At 42.6% G+C, this 19369-nt stretch overlaps 1 protein-coding gene and 2 long non-coding RNA genes across 6 annotated transcripts in view; 1 reads left to right on the top strand and 2 right to left on the bottom strand.

The window, feature by feature from the left end:
• LOC118282527 lies at positions 1–2522 on the bottom strand. Its single transcript, XR_004784292.2, has 2 exons — positions 2236–2522; positions 1–2075 (listed from the first exon to the last, which is right to left on the bottom strand). It is a non-coding gene; the product is annotated as an uncharacterized LOC118282527 (long non-coding RNA).
• si:dkey-3d4.3 (kelch domain-containing protein 3) overlaps positions 1680–19369 on the top strand; it is an 18228-nt gene continuing 538 nt past the window's right edge. Inside the window, exons 1-8 of one of the 3 annotated variants that reach the window (XM_035603689.2) lie at positions 1680–1945; positions 11537–11729; positions 12703–12785; positions 12961–13039; positions 14323–14369; positions 16299–16419; positions 16758–16947; positions 17583–19369. The exon at positions 17583–19369 is cut by the window's right edge and continues 538 nt beyond it. In XM_035603689.2, coding sequence (XP_035459582.2) covers positions 11561–11729; positions 12703–12785; positions 12961–13039; positions 14323–14369; positions 16299–16419; positions 16758–16947; positions 17583–18252 — 1359 coding nt within the window. In that variant the 5' untranslated portion in view covers positions 1680–1945; positions 11537–11560 and the 3' untranslated portion in view covers positions 18253–19369. Of the gene's footprint in view, positions 1946–10625; positions 10784–11293; positions 11441–11536; positions 11730–12702; positions 12786–12960; positions 13040–14322; positions 14370–16298; positions 16420–16757; positions 16948–17582 lie in introns of those variants that run through there. The other 2 variants (XM_035603690.2, XM_035603691.2) reach the window with 2 other exon arrangements.
• Positions 8439–10099, bottom strand: LOC118282528. Of its 2 annotated transcripts, XR_004784294.1 has the most exons (3): positions 9970–10099; positions 9284–9396; positions 8439–8689 (listed from the first exon to the last, which is right to left on the bottom strand). It is a non-coding gene; the product is annotated as an uncharacterized LOC118282528 (long non-coding RNA). The 2 variants fall into 2 exon arrangements; XR_004784293.1 differs by lacking the exons at positions 9284–9396; positions 9970–10099 and adding an exon at positions 9024–9165.

Here is a 19369-nt window from a genome sequence, read left to right on the forward strand (position 1 = left end):
TGGTCACAGATTTATTTATTTATTTATTTGACACCATTTAGACGAAATTCGACCAAGTCTAAACCACATCTGCTGCACTTACACTTGTTAAATCTATCTCAGATATGTGAAACATTTATTCTATTTGTGCAAATGCAAAAAAAAGGTGATATTTTACAGCTGTTTCACATCAAGACCACATCAGACCAGGTCCAGATCAAAAGCCACAATTCTTAGACTTTTCAAATGTGGACTAGATTTAACCTTTACCTCATTTAACTTTTGTTGGTCCTTTATTCCATTTGTGAAAACAGAAAAAAGGGAGATTTCACTGTTTTTTTGTGTGTTTCTTTTGGTGTTTTCAGAAAGTCAAGTGTCTGGTACATTGTGAAAAAAATTTGATGCACTCTGTATTACTAGTGTCTTTTCTATAACAGAAAGGACACATAAAAAAAGAGAAGAGTAGAAGGAAAGTTGAACAAAGGGAGGTAGGAAGGATGAACATGCAAGGAAAAAGTAAGGGAAGTAAATGTACAGAGTGGAAAGGGGATGAAAGTAAGAAATAAGAATGAGGTCCCGTAGCAGCTAAGGACTGCATACATACTTGAACTCATAGTAATAGCAGTAGTTATATAAGGACGCAGCGTTATAAAACAATAGTGACATTGAGAGGATTCACTTTGTCGGCAGGCACAACACAGGATTCAACAGACAGGGTTAAAACATTTACTAAACTAGCTTTAGTTCAAAATGAGCATGCTGGCAGTCACTCAGAGGCAAACAAAAAGGCTGTAACGCTACAACTTGGAGGCATAAAATACATACAGTAAATACTCATGGGATAATGGAACAGTGAGGATCAGGTGACTGGCAAAGGCCAATAGGACAAAAAGTGGCAGACGGACAGAAACTGACCATTAAAGAAGCAGCGAGAGGCCCGTTAGAATATAACGAGTACATGGACCATATTCAATCTATAAAGATGTTGAGACTTGACTGCATTTCAAAATGTAAAAAAACTACTTTTGAAAAAGATGAGATCCTTATGGGAATCAAAAAACGAGGGACACAGACTTGTGGAACCCGTCTCTCCGCCAACGTCAGCTGAGATTAGCTTCAGCCCCCTCACAATCTTGAAAGTCATCGATGGATGGATGGATGGTGTTCTTTAATGGATTTCTGGACGTAAAGGGACATTTTGATGAAAATACTGTAAAGCAGTAAAATCTATTTTTTTGCGCTTTCATAAATACATTGAAGTACTCAACCACCGTGAAATAACCATGGTGCAATAACAAACTGTACAATATTTATATTTATTCCCCATGTGCAACTATTGCTTGTGCTCTGTACATATTATTTATATTTTTATATTTTGTTATATTTTGTACATACATACTGTTTTCTATAAAAAAATTTAAATTTCTTTCTATTCTGCTATTTCTTCTATATTCTGTCCACTGTGCTGCTGTAACGACCACATCCCCCCATTGTGGGACGAATAAAGGAATATCTTATCTTGTCTTACTCACAAATCTGAAAAGTAATACAGATATGCAGATCTTCCAAGTCTTTTTGTAGTTGTTTCTTTTTGACCGAGATCTGCACCTACTCCAATGTGGACTGGATGGGGAAGGACATTTGCGTACGTTACGTAAGAAAGTGAACGCCTTTGCGTATCTTACGAACAGAATACAAGTTCCTCAAATCTGAATTCAAGAAGCTGTTGTTTTAAAGGAAGTCTTTTCGCGTCACGTGTGACAGACCACGCATATATAGTTCGTGAATAATCAACCCGGCGCCACTTCAGTACCACGACAAGCCAATGAATTGCGTTTGTCCACATCCTCGGACGACTTGCCAAGCAGGGGCCAGCGGTTGACGAGGTGTCCCTGAACGCAACAGCAGCTCGTCGACGCCGCGCGCCGAGACAACTACGTGAAGAAGAGCAGCGGCGCTGGAGCCCGTAAGTAGCGAACCGTCTTTCACATTCCTCCTCACGAACGGCCAGTCACACTCTATCAGAGCGCTGAGCAAGTTACAAGAGGCTTCTCTCTTGCTTTGCAGCGAACGAACGTTTTCAAACGATAAAGAAGCTGCGGAAAAAAACCCAAAAAAAACCAACAAAGTTGACATCCTCGTTTCCTCCGCTCCAGCTTCACCGTTACCCTCGTTGCGCCATAATAGTAAACGAATATATCTGAACGACAAACTGTCAAATGTGATCACGAAGTTGCAATGTACGTATCCACTCACTTTTCTTTCTTTTGAATCAAGTTCAACACGAAACGTCGGGCGAGTGAGCGGCGCATTCCTCTTCGAGCGGTCGTCATGCCATCACAGGTCAACGGGCGTTAGCAACAGCGATGAGTGACGCGAGGGAGGTGCAGAGACGTGTGCTATTAGTCAATCCAGTCAGTTAGGAGTCCCCTGCTCGAGTTAACGGCCGTTGAGTTGAGTCACAACCGCCAGAGAACGTCAACGAACCAGTCAACGTAAGCAGGGGTGTGTAGCACAACCTTCTGGGCCCCGTACACAAGCAGTCTCTGTGGGCCCCCCGCCCACCACCACCACCTCAACCCGAACCCCCAACGCCTCACGATCCTAAAGCAATATACACCCTTTTTTTGTGTCATTTTTCTTCAAACTGTCGCAAAAAAAAATATCCAGGTTTTCGCCGCAACCCTGGGCTCCGTAATTCGCAAAACGCTGAGTGAATTTGGTCACGCAAAATCCCTCGTCGACGCGTCAAGACACGTGCTGGCGGGTGGCGCTCGCAACTCAGGTTTTGGCCTAGTGGTTAGTGCGTCGGCCTCCCACATCGAGGACCCAGGTACGCGGCCCGGCCACAGCACTAAAATCTCATCCAACTAAAAGAGAAACTAGCTTATTGCCCCTTTAAATGAGGTTTGCTTAGGAGAATATAATTTTCTTCATGATTATTCAAGTATTCCTGAAAAAATATCTTAAAGCTAAGATCTTATTTTTTTCCTTGCTTTCTTTGCTCTCAAAATACAAAGTTTAAATACATTTTAAATATATAGTTCAGTCTCTCAACCAATGTATTCCGCCTATTTTTAATATATGTCATGACACTAATTACTTAGAAAACACTATCACGAATATTAAAAAAAAACTCTTAGTTCCAGGCTTTCCAGGGGCCCCCGTCCCATTTTTTCCCCCCAGTGCTACGCCCGTGAACGTAAGTATGTTATAAAAGTAACGTAGCAGCAGTAACGCTAGAGGGCCGTGGTGTATTTGGGATCACGTCTGCGTCTGACTTCAGATGATGACCCACTGGGCGTGACTGGCTCAGTTGGTATCAGCATCAGTGGAAAAAGAAGCTGCCCTACTATGTTTCCATATCATTTATAAAAAATGTCATGTCACACTACTCTGGATATTTTAGGAGTAAAAACACGGGAGTGAACTCACAGGATTTGGAGTAAACAAAAGGCTTTTGACTGTGTGAAGTCGTATTTTTATTTTTAATATACTCTTTACTATCACACTTGATCATGGTGTGGTGATTTGAGAGCCACCTGTTTCATGTGAGAAACTAGTTTTAAGTCTAGATTTTTTCTACTAACATAATCAAATCCCGTTGTATCAACAATATTATTACAATAGACTGTTTATAAAATTGGACGGAGTCACCGGGTCCGGAAGTGCCTGAAGCCTGTACTCTCTGGAATCTGGAAGCACAGGGCGACTACACTGGTTTCAAAAAGAAGCCAGTTTCTATAGAAGTCTATGAGAAACTGACTCTCCTTCTCACTTGATTTATAATGTCAGTAAACATTCTCCTGAGGTGTTTATGGTTCAATCTCTAGTTTCAAGTCTACTTCATTACAGCATGATGTTCATTTAGTAAATGATGGTCTCTTTTAGAGTAACAGACGATAAGCACTGCATGCATTGAGGCATAGATACAGCGTGATTCACAGCTACCGTCCAATCGGTGCATAGTTGCAGGTGTTGGTGGATGTGCAGTGGACAAGCTCTCAGTCAGACCCACCCCATGCTCCTCCAATTATGGTAACCTCTGGTTCTAAAAAAACAATATGGCGTTGGTCAAAAATGCTAAACTCGAGGCTTCAAAACATTAAGCCTGGCGTAACCAGACCAATATGAATCTAATACAAACTTCTCGGTTCATTTTTGATTTCCAAGAGGCGTTACCAACGGACGCAGACGAATCATGTGACGTCTGATTAGCGACGCGAAAATGTCAACAGACTATATTGTGCAGAGAGATGTCTGTGGTGATGATTCCACAATGTCTGTGAATAGTTGTTGCCGTTTTGTGGGAGAAATTTGAAGATATAGGGGACTTTGAGTCAAATGCTAGTTTGTCAGCGGCAGCCTTGTTTCTTTACTAAAGTCGTGGTATAAACCCCGCCCATTATAAGATAATCGGTTGTGATCGGACTGGTTATTTTTCAGCTGGAGGGAAATCATTTTCCATTTGAGGGGATTCAGACCATATTCTGGCAGAGCAAATTTAAATGAGCTCCCAGCGTTTCACAAACCAATGGGTGACGTCATGGTGGGTTGCCACTTTTTTCAAATGAGTAAAACCTCTTTTCATTGTAAAGCTACGCACATTACATTGTTTTATTCTGCCCCCTGGGTTTGCTCTCTTCCTCCCTCACACACACACTGACAACGGACACATCTGTGTAATCAGACTGGTGAAAAACAACATTATATGGTCTATGTGAACAGAAATGATATACCTGTTTATTTACATATAGGATGTAGAAGTGAGATCTGTTCAGAGGTGGCCACTAGAGCAGTCAGGAAGCATTTTAATGTGAGGTGTGAACTGCCATACTTTGGGCTGTCCCTGCGATCGGATAATTTAGGATGAACGTTGATACCAGGCCTGAACAGGGCGTAAATTAAAGGGAAAAGTCAGTAATGTAGACGTTACTCTAGTCTAGTTGACGCCAATATATAAATAAGATGATCAATGTCAGGTTTTTATTACTGATAAATTCCTTAACAAAGTTAAAAGGTTGAAATTACAAACTCACTGCAAGGTATGAGAATGCATCAGTGCTATATCAGGAGAGGAAAAAAGTTGATGCTGCATAACTTCTTTACTCGTTGAAGCTCTGTGCTCAGTGCCTCTCCTTCATTATGTAGTATTGTCGTGGTTATTGACACACTGTAGTTAATACCTAACTAAAAAGTAAAGTTATTTGTCATCAGCTCCTCCACTTTCTGAAGAATTTCAAAATGCCTCACTAAAGTGTTTCGCCTAGGTTTACTGGTTACATTTTTTGGGGGGTTAGGGTAAGGTTTCAAAAATCACGTTAAGTTTCATCCACAATCTTTTATACAGGAGCCCACAGGAATGAGGAATAAGATGTAGTGGGAAAATGACCTTAAATGACTTATGTTTGGCATTATATGTAAAATACAAAATTCAATGGTAGGGGAAACACTGAATGCATTCCAATATAACAACACTAGGGCTTGGATGACTCGTAATCGACTACATAAATTTGTCGACTCAGATAATTTGGGTCGACGAGTCGCCCCAAACTAACTCTTGTCCCATACTCCAGTCCAGTGGTGGCGGTAATGCACCACAAAGCTAGTCGCCAATCGATATAGAGGCCATAGTTTCAAAAGGAAGAAGAAGAAATCAAACAACAACAGCGCCGTGTCGCCAGGGCCGGGAACGGCCCACGTTAACAGGTGCAAGGGGTCTGCGGCGATGTCGGCAACCCACCCGACCCGTCTTGAAACACGGACCAAGGAGTCTAATGCACGCGCGAGTCAGAGGGCTCGCTACTGGAAACCCTGTGGTGCAATGAAAGTGAGGGCCGGCGCCCGCCGGCTGGGGTGCTGAGGCACACAACCGGCCCAAAAAAGTAATCATTAGATTAGTCGATTAATCGAAAAAATAAGCGCTAGATTAATCGTTTGAAAAATAGTCGTTTGGGACAGCTCTAAACAACACATCAAAACAGCCCTAATACTTATATACACTGCTCAAAAAAATTAGGGAACAATTGAATCCCACATCAGATCTTGATAAATGAATTATTCAAGTTGTAAATCTTTACTAATGTACATTGTATAATTTGATTAGAACAAAATGACTAAAACAAGGGTCAATGGAAACTAGAGAAGAATCAATCAGGAAGGATAAAGAGAGAGCAATTGTCTGTGGCCACATGTTAAACCATGCCCTTGTTGGGGGTTGTATTGCTTTCCCCTCCATGGCTTTATTTTACAATCACTAGTGCTTCCTAAATGGACAGATTGAAATCCCTGAAGTTTAAGTGACTTCATGTTGTACTGTAACCATTAAAATGTTTTTTTAAAAAGAATTTGCATTGTATATATGTATATTAGGGCTGTCACTTTTTAATTTGAGATTCAAACATTCATTTGAACGTGGGGAGGGAAGTTCATATTTAAACTGTAACGACCCATGTCTAGAAGTAATAATAATAACAATAATAATACATTTTATTTATTTTCATTGCTAAAAGCAATCTCAAAGTGCTAAAAAGAAGTGCAAAAGACCGCCTGAAGTCGTCCCTAATCTCTATTTTACAAACAAGACAAGTCAGAATCAAGCCAGAGCATAGTGTGTAACTCAAATGTCACAACCTCAGAGCTGTTTGCTGCTCATGTGACAGCTTGATAAGGGCAAGGAGTCAGGCCACGTCGCTGTCAAGGTGAAGAGAGAGAAGTTATAGCCAGCAGCCTATCACTACTGTGTCACTGTGGAAAAGTTGAATGCAACCTCTCGGTCATCGATACTGCGGCATGGAAAATTACTGCGCTGATAACCAAACACAAAGAGCAAAATATGAAACTTCTCCCTACATGCGCTTTGTATTTATGGATATTGTTGCATTGAGTCATCGCTTTTCTGAATTTAATGTTTCCTTTTCTTTTTCTAACAGCAAAATCAACCATAATAAATCTGCCTTTATGTATTTTTCTAAGTAAAGCTCAAAATGCAGCAACATAGATCAAATCTACCTGGTTGTTGAGTAGTTAAGTAGCTTAGAGCAGCAGCAGTTAGTTGATTAATCGCTCAGTGGATTGACAGAACTGGCAATTGTTTTCCATTGGAGCATACTGTATTGCGTGTGCGTCGTTGTACCTTGTCAGTGCCAAATTACATCCACAGTCTTAAATTTTTAATGTTTCCTTTTTTAAGAAGTAGACATATCTTTAAGAGCTAATGAAGCAAACCCCCTAAGAATGGTGATTTTGAAACATGTAATCCGGTATGTTATTGTCAACTACATTGTTTCTCATAGTTCCAAAAAAAATGTATTAAAGAAAGTGAAAAATACAAATAAAATTTTTATTAGTAATGTACAAACAGTCTATTAAATATTATAACTTTTCTACAGGAGCATTGCGTCCTCCATGTATTGTGTTTCTCAGTTGAAAAAGAGTTTCTCCCCAGAGCCACACTCGGCTGTCTTTCTGTGGCAGTGTGCGTCCCCCCCTGACAACAGAGAGTCCCAGTTGTGCACAAGAGTTCTCCACAACCATAACACTTAAAGGGGCAGTAAACGATTCTGGGGAAAGGTTGTTTTTCCTCTTTGTTGTTGTTGTGATTTTGCTGCTCTGGCTTGGCCACCACAATCCTCGGTACGGGAGTCCGACGCACCAACCACTAGGCCAAAACCTCAGGGTTGCCGCAACACTTGCCGGCTCCCTGCTCTTAACTTGTCGACGAGTGATTTTTACAAACTGCACTCGCAGTGTTGTGTGGTGCAGTCTGCACCATTTTTTTTGTTTTCAATTTACAGAGCCTGGGCTGAGCCGAAAACCCCGATTTTTTTTCGACGCACACAGATCCGACACCTAACAGACGCTGAGGAAATATTCACAGATTTTTACAAAACGTGTATTGCTTTAAAATCACTTACTGCCCCTTTAACTGAAAACACACAGTGGGTCGTCATATTAGGGGTGGGCGATATAGCCTCAAAATTATATCACGATATTTCAAGAAAAAAATGATATTTATGACATTTTTTTTTTAGATCTGAAAAACATTATATTGGTGATAGCATTTATTAGTAAAAAACTAAATGAAGGGCATTTCCCATCCTTCTTTTCCAACTACCTAGCTACTGTACAATATTATCTTGTAAAATTGACCTACAATTTTAAGTACAAATGTAAACAAACAAACAAACCTTGCCCTATTTGTTGGGGGGGATTTCCAGTGTTTCCTTTTTTTTAGCAGTGGGGGCAAATCAGCAGCGTTGTGACATTGAGCAGGTACACAGAGAGAGAGAGCGCGAGACATCAACACTATACACTTCTCCCAATCAATGTGGTGCTGCCTTAAATGTTTTAACGTTAGGCTAGCTTGTTTCAAAACACAGGCACCGTTACATAAAATACGTGACATAGACAGACAGGTCCTGGTAGATGAATAAAAACCTCCTGGGCCTGGCGAGTAGTTACGTCCTTGCAACATGTGGCTTTATTTACTCCTGCGGCTAACGCGCTGCTCTCATTCTAAGGGAACGTCAATACATCATACGTCATCACGTCGCTATATCATTGATATAAAAATACATAAAATGAATCAAATGTTTACCGCTATTATCGTGGATGGTATGTGTTGGAGAGGCTATGTGAAGGACTGTATGAGGTGACTGGATCAATAGGAGTATGCCCCATTCGTCTCCGGGGCGTCAGTCAGGACACACTAGACAGGAGAGTGAAGTCGGTCTAAGGCAACTTTAATCCGTTGTAGCCACAGACAGGGTGTGCATTTGGCTTGAGCGTGTGTGTGTGTATGTGGTTCCAAATAATAATCTCTGCAGCGTGGAACTGCGCTAAGTGCGCTTAGTTAACGAGCTGGCCGCATCTGTGCATGTTGCATAATGGCGGCGCCCATGGAACGCACATTCGCAGACTTGATACAGAAGCTGCCAATCAAATCGGCGACGGAGCCGACATAAAGTACGTAAACGGCAGTTACACAGATCAACGCGGTGAATGAGTACAACATACATTCCTGGATTAAACAGTAAACTTACTGTAGTTCAGAGACACACACTGGCACTGCAGCGCTGCACATATGAACGTTGTAGCTTGGCGAACTGTCTGTGAATTCAACGGTCTGTACTACTGAATGAAAACAACCCAGAATGCATTGCGCACTTAAAGTGACAGGCACATATTACTCAGAGCTTAACTCTGCTCTCTTAAAGTAGACATAATAAACCAAGATAATAGTCATGAACGAAATATTCAGAGCCTTTCTAACAGTATGAAATGGCACAGCCCTACATAGTACCTTATCCCTGTGTTGTTTTGTTGGAGGGATGCAGGGGATATCAGGTGTCATCAGAGGTGGAGAGAAAACCAACCATCTGTTAGCTTCCTTTCTTGACTGGAAGCCCTCTATTCCTGTTCAGTGGCACAACATCACATTTAAAATCACTGATTTACTGTGATCTACTGACAAGAATATAAGAGAGAGAGAGAGTTTTGCATGTCGAAGTTAAATATGCAGTGCCGGTTGCAGTTTGTTTTAATATATTAAATGCTGCAGTGCCTCAATGGGAAAGAGACATTTCCCTGTGTCATTTTCCACGCTGTTGAGGAAAGTAAGGGGGTTAGGGTTAGGGCCTGTCACGATAATAATGTTATCGACTTATCGAGCGATACGTAAATACGAACTCAATAATTTTTATTGACTTCAATTATAGCCATTGTGTCTACATAAGACACAAGAATGAATGTCATTAACAGTCCAGCAAGTCTTGCTGCTTCAATCCTCTCATCTGTTGTCGTTGTATGATTAATCATATTCGTGCCACAAAAACTACTTATCGTAACAGGCCTAAGGATGGTCCCGGAGCAAGATGGTGTTTCGGCCATGAACGGAGAGTGAAACATCTCTCCTTCTTTCCGACCAGGGAATCTTTCGGTTCGATAGATCATCGTGCCTTTAGTGGGAATTTTATACTATCATACTACCTCACAAGATAGACCTATAGCAGCAGTCAGGTGGCTGTGACTCAGAGAGTCCCAGTTGTGCACAAGAGGAGCCAATCTCTCCACAGCCATAACACTTAAAGGTGCAGTAAACGATTCTGGGGAAAGGTTGTTTTTCCTCTTTGTTTTTGTTGTGATTTTGCTGCTCTGGCTTGGCCTCGATCCCGGGTCCTCGGTACGGGAGTCCGACGCACCAACCACTAGGCCAAAACCTCATGGTTGCCGCAACACTTGCCGGCTCCCTGCTCTTAACTTGTCGACGTGATTTTTACAAACTGCCCTCGCTGCAGGGAATCTATCGGTTCGATAGATCATCGTGCCTTTAGTGGGAATTTTATACTATCGTTTTATCTATCGGATGAAATTATAGCCAATAAATAGTACGATAGTGTGTTAAGATAAAATTAAACTTTTCCCCGGCGCGCATCTAGTCCAGCTATCCTATCACACTATCCCCATTGATGCAAGGATCAAAGCACACGCTCTGGCACACATACTCCTGTGATCTGGCACACGCACTCCTGTGATCCAAGGCTCACAAACCTGTCATCAAAAGCACACATACTCCTGTCATTAAAGGCACACATACTCCAGTGATCCAACACACACAATCCTGTGATCTGGCACACGCATTATTTGTATTTGGCATGCTGGCCTGCATCTAGATAAACAGTCTAAACTCAAGAACTGCACTCCACATCCCTCCTTTGTCTGAGCACAACTTTGGTGTCCTGTTCCGACACCCTGTGATTGTTGCCACACATTTGGATCCACAATACACACTTTCACACTCAGGGTATTTAATAATATTTGATATGGGGTATTGCTCCATTGCAAATATTTTTAATTTTTTGACATGTTGAACAATACTGTATACACCGCTATGCCTCTGCGTTTGCTGTCAATCTCGCCTGTTGCTTCTGCCCTGGCTGGTTCTCAGTGTTGTGTTGCCTGTCGTCCTCCTCCCCCTCTGTCCTCATCATGATGTCCCATCCTGACCCACTCCTGCAGCGTTGGTTGAAACCTTGAAATATTCCAAACAAATGAATTGGCTTACTAATCAGACTGGTTGGGCTGTTCAGCTTCCCCACGTGTTTTTAAGTCCTAAGTCCAAATTGTCTTTGTGCCTCCTCAGGATGAGCCCTCTTTGGAGGGGCAATTTTAATGCAATACACTTTTGGTAACTTGTTGGGGCCTTGACTTTGAAAAGTTGTAGGGGGCGCTTTGAAAAGTTGTAGGGGGCGCTATTGTGTCATTTTGACACAATTAGACTAAAGTCAGGAATTGACACTTTTAACTTATCTGCCAATTATCGGGAGCTGCTAAGCAACCCCCGAGACCCTGAAACACATATTTGTATTTCATGGCGAACAATGCATCGCCATGGCAAAAGCGTTCATTACATCGTCAAAAGTTGAACATAATCAGCATCTCATCGTCTACGTCTCACAATGTAGCTGACTTTGATGTGTTGAAAAGGATCAGAGTTGTGAAAAGGTTATGGGTCTGTTGTGTGCAGTTCTTAACACGTTCATGTTGCTTCTTTTAGAAAATGGTCCAGTAGGAGTGTAAGATGCCAGCTATGAGTCAGAGTAGTCCCTCTCTGTGGACTCAGCTCCCCCAGGGCAGCCGGTCCCCATGTGACCGCTACAAGCATGCCTGCTGCAGCTACGATGGACACGTCTATGTCTTGGGAGGCAGAGACACCAGCTGTCTGAGGGACTTGTGGAGGTACAGCGTAGGTAAGAGCAAATACACACTACTAGTATTCTATTCAGTTCAAGCACCACAAAGTTTTGTGTTGTTCAAATTCCAAAAGTCAATGATATATACAAGGTTCAGTGCCATTGTTGTCACAGTCTTTACACACTACACCATATAATAGGGTTGCAACGGATCACAGAACTCACGGTTTGGATCGTATCACGGATTTTGAGTCACGGATCGGATAATCTTTCAGATCAGCAAAACAACTTCTAGAACACATAAAGCAGAGAACTTTTGCCGATGGTCTTGGTCATGAAAACAACCTTCAAGTCCGGTGTTAAAATAAAATATCCAATTCTTCAATTAAAGTGTAATATGAGGCATGAATCAGTCGGGAAAGCAGAGAGATGTTCACCATCTCACTGTGGGTCCGACCCCCTCACTTTCCCCAACAGTGGGGCCAAGAACCGAGACTTATTTATTAGATCGAGACGGACTCCAACCTCCCACTCTCTCCCTCGCTGGGTCGAGCCATGCTCAAGTCTCTCTCTCTCTCTCTCTCTGTGTCGCTCCACTTTTAACGCTTTAACGCGCCGTTCTGGTAAAACCGCACCAGCGCCAGCTCGGAGGCCGACCACGGGTGCAAGAGAACACAGAAGGCGAGTCGGGAGACGAGACACAGAAATCTCCTCCTCCAGGAGAGGAATGTGACAACACCTCTATAGTGACAAAATTTGCTCAGATACAAGTTCCTGTAGTCAATGTCAGACATTTTAGAGGACCGAAACACTGACTGGAGGGGGTCTTTAAATAAGTAAGTGGAAAGTGCTAAGTGGATCACATGCGTTCCAAACCATAGGTGGGGATCCTTACGGATAAACAATGATCCGTTACACCACCACAATGTACAGACAGGACAGTTCCCTGTATTATAAGATGGATCTGAATAAAAGCCAGGAAAGTATTTTAATCAAGTGATCAAACACAAAATTGTGCCCAATATCGTAGTATGTAACGAGTGGACGGAGTTGAACTGCACCGGTGAGGCTGCACCTGAAGAGTTGGAGGAACATTCTATGGTGGCTCATGAGGTACAGACATCATTAAGATCTGTTGATGCATTTATTTAAATCCAAATATTTAATAGTTTTATATTCTAACTTTGAAAAGGCAATTAAAATGTACGTTGCTTCTGAATCTGCTTATATCATACTCTCAAGTGTGTCAGTGTGTCAGGAAAGTGTTTAACAGCTTTGATCTCTCCAGGGCTTCCTGTATGTGTTCGGAGGCATGTTGGATTCTGCTTACACCAAGTGCAGATGTGCCCTCTGGGTGTTTGACATTGGTGAGTTTCACTTCAGAGGAGCATGTATGGTACAACTGCACTGTCAGCCTTGCATGTTGATTCTAGTCCCACTAACTGGTCTATAGCTTTCAGTTACTTGTAAGAAGTGTGTTTCCCAGATCTTACTGAAATTGCAGTTTTTAAACGTTTAAGATAAAGGAACGTACTGGTAAGTTGATATCAACTATTTCACTAACAAACGTTAAAAATATCATGTTAGATCTGTGTCAAAGAAGAAGTTTCTAATCTTTATCTGAAATAAATTGTTGCAGTGAATTATAGTAATTAATTATATATTTAGCTATTTCAAAAATGCTTTTATTACTGTTATAGTTTTTCAAAATTGTGATCCATCAGTTTATCACTGCCCCACTGCCAGTCAGTCCTTTTTTCCGTCTGCTGGTACATACTGTATCTTGTACTGGACACCAGCTTTTACAGTTATTATTTCCTCTGACCAATGTTTTCCAACTGGTTTAAATTGTTCCATGTTTAGTTACTCTCCGTGTTTGGACTAGGAAGGAACAGCCTGTTCACCACAACAGGGTTTATACATTTCAGATCAGTTCTCTACTCCTAAATCTTTTGGCCTCTTTGTTATAATGTGTGTGTGTGTGTGTGTGTGTGTGTGTGTGTATTTGGAAGTTACTTGGCTAGATGCGTTCTTCAAATTAAAACAGTACTTGGGCCGGGAGTAAGGATGTTTATCAAGTATGTGTGTGGGTGTGTCTGTCAGGGGGAAATGGAAAATTATTGATTCTATACAGCCAGGGAGTGTATAATAAAAAACACTTTAAATAACTTTTTTCCAAATATACTGTGAATTCGCAAAGAATAGGAACAATCTGAAGTTTATATTGAACAGAAAATTATCCTCCATCATATACTGATGAGTGACATCAAGTCAGAAAAAAGTGTAATGTGTAGTTCAAAAATGCCTTTTTTCATACCTATAGGACTATAGACACCACCTAAGGCTTATGTAGATTGTATATATAAGGGTGTCTAAAATGTTTTCACATCTTTATGACCTGTATCCTTCTACACAAAGGAACTTCATTGTGTTCTTTCCCTTTTATAGAAATTCTAACTTTGAATATGAGGAATGCAAACCATGAGTTCCTTTGACAACTTGGTTGATCATAATCTTGTTGTGAAGCAACCTGTTCATACACCTCCATCAGCTGGCTGTGTGACAAACGTATCATCATTATTGAATATCTTTATCTCTAGCTTCATTTTTCACCGGAGATCTAATTTCCCTTTCCTTGTGTTTGTCTCAGCAAAGCAGAAATGGGTGCCCTGCCAGGGAAAGACAAGTTCACCACAGGTACAGCGCGCCTTTCACTTCGTAACACATATTATGAAACCAATCTCCTCTTGCTTCTGTCATGTCATAGCCTGTCTTAAAATGATCACACAAATATTTACACGATAAGGGTGACCTGAATGCCTCACAGCTTCAACCATTGCCATGTTAATTGATGTCAAAATGTCTTTTAATTGTTATCATTAGATTTGCATTACTACAAAATCTCAGAAAGCATATGAATAAAAAACAGTGATCTAATATTATTAATTGCTCCCTAAAATCAGTATCATAATTTGTTTTACTCTCTAAAATCAGTATCAGATTTTTTTACTGGTATCAGAAATCCATATTGGTCAGACTGATTTTAATCATCCCTAAACAGTCACAGAGTGTGCTTATATGACAAAGAAATGTCAAAATGAGGACTTACAGTGCGTTTCACCGGACGCGATGCAAATTTTCACGTTGCTTTGCTCGCCCGAGTTTGGTCGCAAGCAAACATTTGGTCATTTGCGCAAAAATTTCCCAGTTCATTCTTCCACTTTCTCCGACAAACCCCATCTGTACAAACACACACACACACAGGTAAACATGAACTGTTGAATAAAAAAAAAGGCAGACAGGAATGCATATGGCAAAGCTACACAAAGTGGTTGTGCTAACTGGGGCTAACTAGTTAGCTAGCGTCCAACTTCCTCGTTCATTTTCTGCCAAACCCTCTCCTGCTTGACCCTGTCACAGAGTGACAGTAGTGATCCTTCATTCCTGATACAATGATAGGCCATCTGACGACAGTGACAGAGGAGGATCGCAACGCTATTTGGCTATTGGGTCATTGTGTCACCCAATTTTCAATTATTTCAAAAATTTCAACTGAAGTGACTGAAGTTGCGCTACTCGCGCCATTCGCCTCAATTTATGTCTAGTCACGTCTTTGCATTGACTTTGTATGTAATCTACTCGCGTAAATAATTTGCGTCGCGTCCGGTGTGAACGCACCATTAGACATGTCACCAGGATACACTGTGCATTATTTTACAAAGATATTATCTTTGCAAGGTAAGGTGACATTAAAGGGCCCATATTATGCTCCAGGCACCTTTTCAGCCTGCCTCCACGTATATTTGGTTATCTGGGGTGTCTGCCAGCCCACGGAGAATGGAAAGAAAACAATGAGTCGTTGATTCGTGGTTTGGGTTGGCCGTGCAGACGGTCTGTAAACGAGCCATTCACAGACCGGGCGTCAAGTGACGTAAGTTGACTCCTGCTACTGGGGCGACCACGCCCCCAACCTGAGCAGCACCTCCCCCCTTGAAGTGCGGAAAAACAGATCGCCTCTACGCCATCATTTTCTCCCCACAAGCAAACGACGACCGCGGGCATGGCCAAGCTAGACGGCTACTGGCCGGCGGAGCTCGCGGCTACCCGGCCGCTTCCGGGATGTCGTTAACGTTCTATCGCCCAGCCCCTCGTGCTCTGTGTGTAATTATGGAGAACGTGTTCGCTGTGCCTCCCGGGTCTCTACGTCGTGTTTGTGCCTTGTCACGTGCGACTGTTGTCATGGCAGCGCAACGCCGTAGTTGCGCAGCAGACCCGGGGAGGAGCGAGGCGGAGCTTTGCGGAACACGAAGGGAGGGGGGCGAGGAGTGAGCAGGAAAGCGCTGGAATCGACCGTAGTCTCACAGGGCTGTTTATACAGAAAGAGGAGGGTGCTGTGTGGCTTGATCCTTGAGGTGTTTTGACATGGAATGGCAAAGACATGTAGTGCACACACCTGAAAACCAATGTAACTTGTGTAAAAGGGGGCATAATATGGGCCCTTTAAAAGTGTTAGTTTTTAGTTGGAAGTGACAATAGAGTCCCTGCGTCTGTTAGCAAATGGTGCATCAGCTCTTACAGGTGTGTGTGTGTTTGTGTGTGTGTTTGTGTGTGTGTTTGTGTGTGTAGACCCAAATGCCGACCAACAGAAAGGGGCACAGTGCTGTGGTGCTTGGCTCTGTCATGCTGGTGTATGGAGGTTTCGTGGACATAAAGGGTTCCTCACAGGAATTTTGGAGTTTGGATTTCGGTGAGTTTGAAATTGCTTTTTTTCTTCTGATGTGTGTACTAACGCTTGTTATAAGCTACACCTGCATCTACACACTATTTTTAAACTTGTTGATGTTTCAACTAAATTCTCCATCTGCTGAATTTTGAGAATATGTAAAGTTTTGAAGCACTTCTACTGATGACTACAGGGCAAGGGTTGAGGGTATGTTGCACACAATGTAAAGAATAAGTAGGGGCTGACCACACCACAGCTGTCCACTCGCAGCATGTCAGAAATATAGACAGCTGGGTGATAAAATGATGTGAAGCATGATTCCATTAATTATAGATACTTCTGTGTGTTTATATTTGGGGCAGATACCATGGCTTGGTCCCTACTGAGTGACTGTCAGCAGGGCTCATTAGGCCCGGGCCCGAGACACAGCCACTCGGCCGCGGCCCACCAGGATTGCATGTACTTGTTCGGGGGCTTGAAAGGCTTGCGGGAGCAGCGAGACTTCTGGAAGTGGAACTGCAGCAGCCACAAGTGGAGTTCCCTCAGAACCAAGTGAGTAGTTTTTAAAAAAAATGCCTCTTTGTCTTTGATAGGCTGAATGGTGACAACAGTAGCTGCATTAAATGCCCAATTGACAAACCCACCATGACGTCACCTATCGCAGTGTTCCCCTACCATTGAATTGGGTGGGCGCGCCGCCCCTCCAACGGGAACCCCCGCCCCCCACTGAGAAGTCCAATAATTATTTTACATATAATGCCATCAGAAGTCATTTAAGGTCACTTTCCTTATACGCCTTATTCCTCATTCCTGTATAAAAGATTATGGATGAAATTTAACCTGATTCCCCCCCCCCCCCCCCCCCCCCCCCCCCCCCCCGATGTTGCAGCATTTTCATTTCTTAATTTTAGAAATTTACTCTGATTTCAAACATTATTCATTGATTCCAACTTGGGGAGAAAAACTAGAGTGCAGCATTAATGAGATGAATCTGCCTGATGTAAGTTCTCTCTTGAAGTATAATATATATAGCATATATTTAGTGTATAATTCAAGGATTTCCAGCCATTCTCTGTCACAGCTGGGGATTAGGTTCCATCTAAAAAAAGAAAAGAGACCAGTACACGCAGTCAACTTAGTGATGTGTGTTCCTTCCTGCTGACACCACCTGTGATTCTTATTCTCAGGTCCGGTCCCTCCAGACTGATGGGCCACTCAGCTGTGGCCTACAAGGATAGCATGCTGCTTTTCGGGGGTGGCGAGAGCCAGAATTCGCCAAAGAACTGCCTGTGGAGGTACAACTTCAACAATCAGACCTGGGGGCAGGTGGCCACACTCCCAGGCTCTAGCCCCCCGGACAAGATTCACCACTGCTGCACTGGGCTGGGTCCAAGCTACAAGTCGGACACCAGCAGCCCCTCCTCCAACTCAGGACGCCAACCCAGGCTACTGGAGGACAAGGCCTTCAGACCCTTCAAGAACAAGTGTTTCCCTGCACCTCTCACGTTTCTAGGATCAGAGGGCGACATCGAGCTGGAGACGTTCAGCCTGGACAAGTGCTACGGTAGCAAAACACTCACACAGCTGGAGAAAAGCAAAGAGGGCTCGACGGGGAAAGAGGAGCCGCAGGTCAGATACTGTTTGACCTTTGAGAACAAAGCTTTCAGCAAACAGTGGAGCTGCACAGAGGAGGACTTGCTCAATGAGGACGATAGTGACATAGTTCAGCACCTGCCCGATCTGCTGCTGGTGCTTGGAGGAAGACCTTGCACCAGTCTTGGCCCCATGTCCATATGGCAAATGACTCTCACTGACTCAGAACAGCCAGTGAAGAACAAACTGACTTTTTTCACGTGACAAGTGTGAAAACAACAGTGTTATGTCATTTTTAAGTTGATCTTACATATTTAAAGGGTTTACCAACATTCTGTATATAAGGAAATAACTTCACATACAAAATAGTTTATACCAATGACTGTACAGAAAGACGGACAACGCATCTCCACAGTAAAGCACGTGGTCGTCCAAGAAGTTTCTTCACTTCATAGTTATTGCTCACGTGGTCAGAGGGTGGCTGTGGCTCGGGAGGTAGAGACGCCCGAGGGCTGGTGGTTCGATCCCTGCTTCCTCAGTTAGCACTCCAATGTGTCCTTGAGTCCTCTTAATTGCCTCTGATGGCTCTTCTGGGCAGTGTATCAGTCTGTGTGAATGTGACATGCATGTCACATGAATGCTGCATGAATGTGTGTGAATGGGTGAATTAGACTTCTCCTGCGCTGTGAGTGGGGGGGTTCACAGTAACCAGCCATTAGAGTGCGATCAAGATGTTTTGGCTTCACTTTTGTTGTTTTTAATATGTTGTCAGGAAATGTATATGCATTAATAGTAAGTAATAATAATAAGTTCTGAGCATGGTGCGCTGAATATCAACATCGGGATCACCAGTCCTTACCCTATTCCTACTTGCTGCTGTGGCAGTTTATTGTTTTTACATATTACATATTTCAGCTCGATAAGCTGCCGCCATATCTGGTGAAGACACTGTCTGATTACCTTCACATCTGAAGAAGGAAGGTGTAAGTAAGAACTGGAGCAAAGATGGGGCCAACATGCGCAAAACTAGTCGGTTCATGCACTTATGTTTATGCAAATCTTGTTAAATAACTAAAAACTGGCGTATGAACCACGAGACTCACATAGTCCCTAGAGGCACAAATGGAGCAGCAGAACAAACCGCATTACTGTACTGGAAGAAAAAAAGACGTACATGAACGGAACAATTATTTTGATTCCGTTTCCCCTTACAACTGATAAATTATAGGCTATATCTGCATGAGGAAAAAGCTAATATTGGAATTTGATGATTATAGCAAAATATTTCCAGAAATGACGGAGAGGTGGTCAATCTGCGTCATCAGTAGTGGACAATATAGGCAGCGGCTGTCAGGTGATCTGCTAAAAGTTGGGCGGCTGT

This window comes from Scophthalmus maximus, chromosome 14 (assembly GCF_022379125.1).
Source record: "Scophthalmus maximus strain ysfricsl-2021 chromosome 14, ASM2237912v1, whole genome shotgun sequence".
Classification (NCBI taxonomy): Eukaryota; Metazoa; Chordata; class Actinopteri; order Pleuronectiformes; family Scophthalmidae; genus Scophthalmus; species Scophthalmus maximus.